Raw genomic sequence first — 12112 nt, forward strand, 5'->3', positions numbered from 1 at the left:
AAATTCTGTGTACATCTCCATGGTGAGGTCCAAAAACAGATCTACATTTCTGAAAATCTGTAGCAAAAATTACACTTTATCATTTGTTGCTTAACTTTGAGATAGCTGTCTACTGAGCAAGGTCCACAACAGGTATGTAGTTTATAAAACAATTACCCTATTAATTACCAATATCTTCAGAGCTGCACTTGATCAACTGCACATTGAAGAATCAGAAACAGAGTGCCTCTGAGAAAATTCTGAGCCCAACTCTCTTAATAGTAGAAAAATACTTCCATTTGCCAATCTGAGTATTTTTATTTCCTTCTCTTAACTGCCCACTTATGGAGGAGTAGATTTACTAATGTAAAATGATGATTTACTTTGGTCTGACTTGGGTACATTAAAAAATGATAGCAAAGAACACTCATTTAGCCCCCATCAAACTCTAATGCACTTTGCAGAAAATAGAATAATCGAAGTTTCTCGGAGAATCAACTCCTGTCAATCAGTATTAAGTGTTTATACTAAGAAATATTTCTGTAATTGGTTCTATAATCTGAAGCTATTCTGTTTATGTTTTAAGAAAGTAAAAACTAAAAGATACTGTATTTGTAAGAGCCCTTACTTGTTTTGTGTAAGATCAACAACAATCAGATCCTTCTCAAGTAGTACAACCACAGCATAAGGGTCCTGGAATTCTGTAAAACAATGCATAATTAAATGGATGCCAATTATAAAGCACCAATACCCATGCTTGCTTAATATATGATAGAATATGAGCAAATTCTGTCCGAGGTTAATAAAGCCCGAACCATTCACTCCGTCTCATTTACCATTTGGATAGGGTGTTTCACAGAGAGTTAGGAAGTCCACAATGGGATAATCCATTTCCAGAACTGTAATAGATTTGCCATGCATAATTGTCAGACTGGGTCTTCTGCATGCTTTATCATAGGACAGTCCACCAGAAAAAATAGTAAACGGTTCGCTGCAAGATGAAAAAGTTATAAAGCAATTTATACTTGATACATTACCAAGCTTTTCTAAACATTTACAAGTGTTACACTATTGAAACAAAATAATCATTAATTTTTGGTTACTTCTAAACTGCATATTAAGCTAAAACAGTTTCAAAATTTCGCAATCAAACAAAAAGTTAAACTTAGCAAGATTCCATTCTCTGTTACCAATAATTGAACCATACGACTTTACAAAAAGCAGCCAAATGGAAATGAAGCTCCAAATTAGTACAGAATATATTGTGCAATAGAGACTTTAATCTCACCCACTGAGGGAACAGTAACCTGTTACAGAAATCACTGATTTTCATTTTGATTAAATTTGACAAATGAAAATTGGGCTATTTCCTTAACACTCAAAAGATTTCCAACACCACTTTTACACCAGCAGGTTAATGAATGTTTATCCCACCTCTTCCAATTTACTGAAAAGAAAATCAAAGAGGGTTTGGATATGCTAATTCACAACCAGCCACAACTTCCTATGTTAAATTACAGATACAACAAGCTGGTTCAGAATTCATGTTCATTAGATCAAAGGCAAGTATCTGCAAGGTTACCAGTCAGGCATGACTAAATATGAAACCAATAAAGCAGGAGTTGCTATTAAGAGAAGGTACCAGCAACTGTCACTTTTCAGCACAAACAGATTACCCAGAATTCTTTCCTTACTCCCGCCCAAAGCAATTTTCATTTCTTCTAAGAAATTGTGCAGCAGCAGACGTAGGGGGATGATGGTAGAAAGCTCTGTCGATCACCATACTGGTCTTTCACATAATAATATGAAAATACTTCTTATAACATAATAAGCAAATAAATAGCTGCTTACTTACATGATTTAACTTTTAATTTTGGTGTGTTAGAACTTTTGCTTAGAAAATTAAACCTTTCAAATGTTTCAGCTGCAGCTATTGTTGTCTGCTGAAGACAATTGCTTTCCCTTGTCAATGCACAGAGCCTTTCCTGTTAGGAGCTCTACTATGCCAGTTCTGCTATGATTTAACCCACATCATACATGGTTTGCAGAAGGCAGCTTCTCTGGCCACATTTAAACAATTTAGAAGTTCTCTGGGCTGGTAGAGAAATGGGGCAGAGTGAATGAGCCACTGCAAGTGCAGCCAAGTTGACTGGGCCACCTCAAAGATTATAATTAGCTCCAGAGGAGTGAGGGAAGAGGCAAAGCAAGAGGAATTGTGAGCAGGCAGAGTGGGGAAAAGTAGCGAGAGTTTGGGAAGGAGATCATGTTACAGCAATAAGAAGATTCAAATGCAGCTAAATTAAAATTAATGAACTTTTCATAAATAATATTCAATAGGAAATAATCAAATAAGCCATCAGTCCTTGTTTAATATTATGTGGCATGTGCGTTTATCCAGCCATTACAGTCAGGTAGGCTTCTTTTTACAGAGCTTCCACTGGGATCATTGACCAGAAAAAAGTGCTTCTGAAGAAACTGCTACTGTCTTGTTTACACATAGCATTATCAATTTGAGTTTACTTAGATTCCCATGCTGTCCCTGTCAATTTTAAACCAAGCTCTGATCCTGACGACAATCCTGTTCTGTGACATTTTATCAAATCCTTTTTAAAATTCCATATTCATACCATCAACTACAATTGTCCTCATGGCACTTTTTGCTACTGCACCACAAAACTCCAATCAACTTAGTTAAACATTATGCCTTTGAACAACGTAGCGTTGAATTTCAGAGCAAAATACTCGTGTTCAAAATCTGAAAATAAAATAGAAATCTGGAAGCACTCTGTAGATCAAGGAGCTTTAGAGGGGAAAGGTCATGTCTAGGATCAAGACGCTTCATCAGAAAGTCAGAAACCACAAACTCCAAGATGCAGAGTCAGGCTAAAGTGGAAAGGACAGAGGGAATAACTGTAAAAGGATGCAGAAAAATACATCAAAATAACAAAAATTAGAACTAGAAATCAGAAACAAATTGAAGCCAGTAAAATACTGAGGATATCTAAAGTTGTTAAATTCAATATCAAGTCATAAGGGCTTCAATATGTCCCGATGGAAGATAGGTTCTCCTCCTCAAGCTTATGATGGAGTGAGGTAGGAAATTGAAAAAAACTGAAGTCAGAGTTGGAACTATTTAGAGAATTAGAGGGAGAGGTGACTGGAAAGCCAGAGTCATCCCTGAAGAAGCAGAAGCCTCAGATAGGAACAAGTTATTTAGAATCAAAGAGGAATCAAACAGGAGAAAGAGCAAAAGCACAGCAATGTGTGGAAATAATAAGTGATGAAGTGGTAAATTGTCTCTTATTCCCAGTCCTCAGCAGACACCTTAATTTCAGTCTCCAGCCCACAGTCACTTCCCCTCCCCGACCATACGTCCATGCTTAAAAATTCTGAGCTAGATATCATAGAATAGTACAGCACACTACAGGCCTTTCAGCCCACAATGTTGTGCTGACCCTCAAACCCTGCCTCCCATATAACCCCCCACCTTAAATTCCTCCATATACCTGCCTAGTAGTCTCTTAAACTTCACTAATGTATCTGCCTCCACCACTGACTCAGGCAGTGCATTCCACACACCAACCACTCTCTGAGTAAAAAAAACCTTCCTCTAATATCGCCCTTGAACTTCCCACCCCTTACCTTAAAGCCACCTCCTCTTGTATTGAGCAGTGGTGCCCTGGGGAAGAGGCGCTGGCTATCCACTCTATCTATTCCTCTTATTATCTTGTTCACCTCTATCATGTCTCCTCTCATCCTCCTCCTCTCCAAAGAGTAAAGCCCTAGCTCCCTTAATCTCTGATCATAATGCATACCCTCTAAACCAGGCAGCATCCTGGTAAATCTCCTCTGTACCCTTTCCAATGCTTCCACATCCTTCCTATAGTGAGGCGACCAGAACTGGACACACTACTCCAAGTGTGGCCTAACCAGAGTTTTATAGAGCTGCATCATTAAATCGCGACTCTTAAACTCTATCCCTTGACTTATGAAAGCGAACACCCCATAAGTTTTCTTAACTACCCTATCTACCTGTGAGGCAACTTTCAGGGATCTGTGGACATGTACCCCGAGATCCCTCTGCTCCTCCACACTACCAAGTATCCTGCCATTTACTTTGTACTCTGCCTTGGAGTTTGTCCTTCACACTTCTCCGGGTTGAACCCAATCTGCCACTTCTCAGCCCACTTCTGCATCCTACCAATGTCTCTCTGCAATCTTCGACAATCCTCTACACTATCTACAACACCACCAACCTTTGTGTCATCTGCAAACTTGCCAACCCACCCTTCTACCCCCACAGCCAGGTCGTTAATAAAAATCACGAAACGTAGAGATCCAAGAACAGATCCTTGTGGGACACTACTAGTCACAACCCTCCAATCTGAATGTACTCCCTCCACCACAACCCTCTGCCTTCTGCAGGCAAGCCAATTCTGAATCCACCTGGCCAACTTCCCTGGATCCCATGCTTTCTGACTTTCTGAATAAGCCTACCGTGTGGAACCTTGTCAAATGCCTTATTAAAATCCATGTAGATCACATCCACTGCACTACCCTCATCTATATGCCTGGTCACCTCCTCAAAGAACTCTATCAGGCTTGTTAGACATGATCTGCCCTTCACAAAGCCATGCTGACTGTCCCTGATCAGACCATGATTCTCTAAATGCCCATAGATCCCATCTCTAAGAATCTTTTCCAACAGCTTTCCCACCAGAGACATAAGGCTCACTGGTCTATAATTACCCAGACTATCCCTACTACCTTTTTTGAACAAGGGGACAACATTCGCCTCTCTCCAATCCTCCGGTACCATTCCCGTGGACAACGAGGACATAAAGATCCTAGCCAGAGGCTCAGCAATCTCTTCCCTCGCCTCTTGGAGCAGCCTGGGGAATATTCCATTAGGCCCCGGGGACTTATCCGTCCTAATGTATTTTAACAACTCCAACACCTCCTCTCCCTTAATATCAACATGCTCCAGAACATCAATCTCGAGTCATATTGTCTTCACCATCATCAAGTTCCCTCTCATTGGTGAATGCCGAACGGAAGTATTCATTGATGACCTCGCTCACTTCCACAGCCTCCAGGCACATCTTCCCACCTTTATCTCTAATCGGTCCTACCATCACTCCTGTCATCCTTTTGTTCTTCGCATAATTGAAGAATGCCTTGGGGTTTTCCTTTACCCTACTCGCCAAGGTCTTCTCATGACCCCTTCTTGCTCTTCTCAGCCCCTTCTTAAGCTCCTTTCTTGCTTCCCTATATTCCTCAATAGACCCATCTGATCCTTGCTTCCTAAACCTCATGTATGCTGCCTTCTTCTACCTGACTAGATTTTCCACCTCACTTGTCACCCATGGTTCCTTCACCCTACCATTCTTTATCTTCCTCACTGGGACAAATTTATCCCTAACATCCCACAAGAGATCTCTAAACATCGACCACATGTCCATAGTACATTTCCCTGTAAAACCATCATCCCAATTCACACGTGCAAGTTCTAGCCTTATAGCCTCATAATTTGCCCTTCCCCAATTAAAAATTTTCCTGTCCTCTCTGATTCTATCCTTTTCCATGATAATGCTAAAGGCCAAGGAGTGGTGGTCACTGTCCCCCAGATGCTCACCCACAGAGAGATTTGTGACCTGACCCGCTTCATTACGTAGTACTAGATCTAGTATGGCATTCCCCCTAGTCAGCCTATCCACATACCATGACAGGAATCCGTCCTGGACATATTTAACAAACTCTGCCCCATCTAAACCCTTGGAACTAATCAGGTGCCAATCAATATGAGGGAAGTTAAAGTCACCCATGGTAACAACCCTGTTATTTTTGCACCTTTCCAAAATCTGCCTCCCAATCTGCTCCCCTGTATCTCTGCTGCTACCAGGGGGCCTATAGAATACTCCCAATAGAGTAACCGCTCCCTTCCTGTTCCTGACTTCCACCCATACTGACTCAAAAGAGGATCCTGCTACATTACCCACCCTTTCTGTAGCTGTAATAGTATCCCTGACCAGTAATGCCACCCTTCCTCCCCTTTTCCCCCCTCTCTAACCCTTGTAAAGCACTGAAATCCAGGAATATTGAGAATCCATTCCTGCCCTGGTGCCAGCCAAGTCTCTGTAATGGCCACTACATCATAATTCCATGTATGTATCCAATCTCTCAGTTCATCACCTTTGTTCCTGATGCTTCTTGCATTGAGGTATACACATTTCAGCCCTTCTACCTTACTACCTTTTTACCGTTTATTCTGCTTCTCTTTCCTCAAAGCCTCTTTATATGTTAGATCTGGCTTTACTCCATGCACTTCTTTCACTGCTTTATCGCTCCGGGTCCCACCCCCCTTGCAAATTAGTTTAAGCCCTCCTGAACCATGCTAGCAAACCTACCTGCAAGGGTATTGCTCCCCCTCGAGTTCAGGTGCAACCTATCCAATCTGTACAGGTCCCACCTTCCCCAGAAGAGATCTCAATGATCCAACAATCTAAAACCCTGCTCCCTGCACCAACTCCTGAGCCACGCATTCAACTGCCATCTCCTCCAATTCTTACCATCACTGTCATGTAGCACTGGCAGCAATCCTGAGAACGCCACCCTTGAGGTCCTGTTCTTCAGCCTTCTGCCTAGTTCCCAAAACTCACACTTCAGGACCTCATCCCTCTTCCTGCCTATGTCGTTGGTACCAACATGTATCACGACTTCTGGTTGCTTTCCCTCTCGTACCAGGATGTCGTGCACCCAGTCAGAGACATCCCAGACCCTGGCATCCGGGAGGCAACAAGCCATGCGGGTTTAACTCTTCATCATATCAAGTCTTCATCATCCATCTTTGCCTGTGAGCATGTATTTTGTTTGGAGTCCTCACCCTGACTGTGGACCTTTTCTTATGGTCTGAAAATCCCAAAGTGCTGGATCTCTCCTTTAGGTTCTTATCCTAATTGGCAATGAGACATTGACCCCTCAAGTTTTCAACTGTTGTTACTCTACTGCCATTTAAGCTACCCTCCACAGAACAAGCAGCAGTTTGCATTCAAATACCAATCCCAAAAGCATCATCAAATCTGCTGACAAGGGCAGTGCTGCCAAAGCCGGGCACGCTGACCTCTAACTTCCAGAACTTGAACATCTGCTCTCACACAAATACTCATCCATCCCACTGGATTATGACTCCACAACTGAACATAGTGCTTTCATCTAACAGACAGTCACTCATCCTATTTCCTCTAGCCATTTTCCCTCTACAGCCTCCAACTGCATTGTCCCTCAAAAGCGCATGCTCCACATCTACTCCCACCATACTTCTCTGGCAGATGTAATTTAATGCAGCCAAGTGAGAGGTATTGCACTTTGTGAGGTCAAATCAGGGTAGGACTGACACAGTGGATGGTAATGCACTGGAAAATGTAGTAGGAAAGAGGGATTTGGGAATGCAAATCCATCCATGAGTGGCACCACATGTACATAGGATCGTAAAGAGAGCTTTCGAAGCGTTGTTATTCATAAATCAAAATATTGAGTACAGGAGTTGGGATGTTATGCTGAAGTTGAATAAGACATTGATGAGACCTAATTTGGAGTATTGTGTGCAGCTCTGGTCAATTACATACAGGAAATTATCTTGGGACTTGAGGACCTGAGTTATAGGGAAAGGTGGAACAGGTTAGTACTTTATTCCCTGGAGTGTAGGCCTTTGTTTCAGCCTGCTCTTACTACATAGCACTTATTTCTTCCCATCTTGACTCCTCTTTCTTTCCTTACTCAGGCCCATTCACTTACGTCTGTGATTCATCTGATAGCCTCTACAAGTTTGACAGTTTCTGGTTTCCTGATCTCAAACAGCTAATTTTCACCGCACATGTCCAATCCTTCCCTTTGTCTCCATCTCAAACCAGCATGGTCTGAGGACCCTTCACTTCATTCTTGAACAGAAGTTTAATCAACCCCTTTCCATCACTACTCTCCTTTGCCTGGCTGAACTCACACTTACATTTTCCAACTCCACTCGCATCCTCCAAGAAAAAAACGTAGTTACAGGAACTCCCAAGCTAACCTATCTCTTCATTGGATAAACAGGTCAGTCCTATTGTTTCAGGTTTTAGATTCCTCCCTCAACTTTAGTGTTACATCAATAAAAGCAATGGGATTTCATAGGATTTGAAAATTCATTATCTTTGCTGCCAAAGTCCAGCCCATTCTCACTTTCACATGACCAATATCACTGTTTCCTTTCCTTTCCCTTTCTTTCTAACTTTATCCCTATCTCAGAGGATGGGTTAGTAACCAATAGCAGCCCTTCAATTTTCATGGCTACCTCAACCACACTTTATCTTATTCTGCTCTTTATAAACACTCTATTCCATTTTTCCACCTTCCGTCTCTACAGAATCTGTATCAATAAAGTGACTTTTCAAACTGGTAACTTTAACATGTTTTCCTTTTTCCTGAGCATGACTTTTCCTTCTGCCACAGTTGACAGAGCCCTCAACCAAACCTCCTCTACTTCTAGTCTTTCTGCTCTCATCCCTCTCTTCGTAGTTCCTCTGCCCCTACCTTCTAACTTCTCCAGCCTCAATATTCAGCAGACCATTTCTGCTTCCTGCAATGGGATTTCATCACTGAGGCATCTTCCCCTTCTCACCCTTTATCAGATTTGAAGGGGCTTCTTGTGCTCTAATTCTATGATCCACTATTCTATCTCCATCACTCTCTCCTTTTCTCATCGCACTTCTGCATGCAAACCTGCCATTTTGGAACTTCTCTTTGCACTAACTAGGGATCCAAACTGTCCTTCCAGGTAATGCTACAATCTACTGACACTTGTTCCAACTTAGTATATTACATTTGATAAATACAATGTAGTCTCCTCTACACTGGAGAAACCAAACACTGATTGGGTAACTGATTCAAAGAGCATTTGTTCAGTCTTTAGCAATGACTCTAAGCCAGAACCATGACCAGTATTTTACTGCTCCAACAAACTCGTACTCTGATTTCACCTTCCATCTTCCACTTTTGCTCCAACATTGCCCAGTGTGTGGAAATCAAGAACCATGTCTACAGTATAGCACATTTAAGCACAATGACATAATACTGAATTTAACAATTTCAGGCAGTGATTTTTTTTCTTTTCCACAACACATGTGGCTGTATCTTTTGTTTCAGTTTATCTTTTTTTATTCTTTTATATCTTCAGCTGCTGCTTTTATAAGTAATTGTTACCAATAACAGCTTCAGTCTGCATTCTATTAAAGTTCCACCCTATCTATCCTCTTCATCCTAATCTCTCCTTTCTACAACTTAACACTTTAGAAAAGTTCTCTCGCTTTGTCTAGTTCAGATGAAGGGTCTCGAAGCTGTTTAAGCTGCTTGACTTGCTTAGAGCTTGTTTTTCTTTGTTAGGTTTATTAATTTACAAGCAATGTCTTGCATTATCATATTTTCCAGTTTTGTCATAACAAGATTTATATGTAGTTACTATTTTTAGCCTTAAATTTGTAAAATATTATAATATTCCAGTCCTTTAGCCAAGCCACTGTATCTGAAGGAGACTGACTGTTACCTTTGGATGCATCTTATCTAAATCTGGTGATTTATAATCTTCAAGCCAAGCCTTTATTATGTTTATCAGTGTTTAGGCTTTCGAATATCTCAACAACCTCATCTTTTATTATAACTTTGTAAGAATTCTACTAAGTATAGAAGCAAAGCAACATAAAAAAAGTATTTCTCACCTTTCTTAAACACCCCAGTGAAAGGTTATTCACCAGAAATGTCCACTATTTCTCTTCCTACAGATACTGTCTGAACTAACTCTGTGCCGAAGAACTGAATATTCCTGGCATCATTCTAACCCATCTAGAACTGACAATTTATTTCAGCAACTTTCTTCTTTAGCCTTAACCTGTTGTCTCTGGAGTCTCAAACAGTCCTTTAGCACTTCCTATTTCTTATCAATAGTCCGTGAGTGCTTTGATGAGATCCACCTCTGCATGAAGACTACTCCTCTGAATCACCACAGTTTTCAATCTCTAATGAACTACAATATCATTTAATTAAGAAAATTGAAAGCATTGACTGTGTTTCCCTACTATAAAGTCCATTCTCATTGATTCTGTTCATTTCTCTCGTCACTGCCTGAGCTGAACCGGACTGCTCATGACCATGATGTATTCTTGAGCACTCGATCCACTTACTCTCTTTAAAAGACGACCTAATTCATCTCCATACCATTGCCAATTCTTCTGTGCATCAACTTTTTTGCCAATGAAACCTTCAATCATTTACATAACCTGAGACTAGATTACAGAGCATTCATGTTGGCTAGCATCTTTTCTTTATCAAACAGAAGAAAAAGTCCACAGCTGTATCTTAGATCAAGCCCGACCACCCAAATCCCTGATCTGGATGATCTTCAACTAAAATGCCCACTCATCTTCAATTCTTTGATTCACAGAGGTCTATTGCATATTTCTTCTCACTCTTTCCTTTGGTTTGTCCCATTGCCTTCAGTGTTTACTACATCACCCCACCTTGGCAAGACCAGACCCCTGGTTGTACTTCTATTCCCAGCATATAAGCAGAGACTGAGAACCGTAGCACCAGTGGTGTGGACAGCAAAGGTATGGGCAAGGGAGGGACAGGAGTATTTACTGGACTGTTTGCATTGGTGGACTGGATCATTTTCAGGGACCATACATTTTCAGATCAGAATGAATATACTTTAGGCGTCAATGACATCAACAAGACCTGCGTAGATGGGTGTGTGTCTTTGAGAACATACTGAGTATTCTCAAACCAGAAGCCCTGGATGAACTGGGAGATTTGCTGTCTGCTAAGGGCTAGATCTGTAGCATTCAAAACCAGCGATCCAGAACTCTATAAGAAATCCACATATGATCTACGGAAGCCACCACTGACAGCAAAAGGGCAATTCCACGTGAAGTTAAAGACACAATCAAATGCATGGCAGCAGTGGCAGGATTTGCATCCCATTACTTCTGAGAGGGGCAAGTGGTAGTGATGTTTCACTCCCCGATGAGTTCAACTTCTTTTAGGTATGCTTTGAAAGGAAACCTGTGTGAATCCCTACAGAACCTGGCAACCCTGTGATCCCTTTCTTTCAGAGGCTGATATCAGAACATCCTTCAAGAGGGTGACTAGGCACAGCAAAAACACTGGCTATAAATTTGCTGGTGACACCACTGTGGATGGCAGAATCTCAGATGGTGACAAGGAAACATACAGAAGTGAGATAGATCAGCTTTCACAGCAAAATCTTGTAAGACCAAGGAAATGATTGTAGACTTCTGCGAGGGAAGAACATACTCCAGTCCTCACTGAGGGGCCAAAAGTGAAAAAGCTGAGCAGCTTCAAGTACCTGGGCATTAACATCTCAGACGATCAACACATTGATGCAATCACAAAAAAGCATGCCTGTGGTGCTGTTTTGTCAGGGGTTTCAGGAGATTTGTTATGTCACCAAATATTCTTTCAAATTTCTATAGACATACTGTGGAAAGCAATCTGAGTGGTTTTCTCACAGATTAGTATGGATCGCAAAAGGCTGCAGAGGATTGTGAAGACACAACCCTCCCTATCGTTAAAGGCATCTTCAAGAGGCAGTACCACAATTAAAGACCCTCACCATCTGGGACATGCCCTCTTCAGTTTACTACCATTGGGATAGAAGTACAGGAGCTTGAAGATCCACGCTCATCATTTTAGGACAGCTTTTTCCACTCTACCTTCAGATTTCTGAATGGCCCATGAACCCATGAACACTTCCTTATCATTTGTCTTTAGCACTATTTATTTTTTGTAACTTATCGTATTTTTAGTCATGATTATGCCTTGCACCATATTGCTGCTACAAAACAATGAATTTTACAACATATTGATATTTATGCCTCGATCTCAATGCTCCGAAGTCCTCATTTTCTTAAATTATGAGAGCTTGGTCTTACTACCTTTACCAAGCTCTCATGATTAAAGTGAATATTAAAGCTCTACAAATACCAGAAATCTGTACACAGAAAAATGCTGGAAACATTCAGCTGGTCAGGTAGCATCTTTTATAATTGACCCAGGGTTAATGCTTCTGCTCGAAGATCCTTTC

At 41.2% G+C, this 12112-nt stretch overlaps 1 protein-coding gene across 2 annotated transcripts in view; it reads right to left on the reverse strand.

The window, feature by feature from the left end:
* LOC140199763 (syntaxin-binding protein 5-like) overlaps positions 1–12112 on the reverse strand; it is a 340576-nt gene that overhangs the window by 130314 nt on the left and 198150 nt on the right. For both annotated transcript variants that reach the window (XM_072262244.1, XM_072262243.1), the window contains exons 10-11: positions 816–970; positions 608–680 (exon numbers count right to left, since the gene is read on the reverse strand). In XM_072262244.1, coding sequence (XP_072118345.1) covers positions 608–680; positions 816–970 — 228 coding nt within the window. The remainder of the gene's footprint in view (positions 1–607; positions 681–815; positions 971–12112) is intronic.

This window comes from Mobula birostris, chromosome 6, assembly GCF_030028105.1.
Source record: "Mobula birostris isolate sMobBir1 chromosome 6, sMobBir1.hap1, whole genome shotgun sequence".
Lineage (NCBI taxonomy): Eukaryota > Metazoa > Chordata > Chondrichthyes > Myliobatiformes > Myliobatidae > Mobula > Mobula birostris.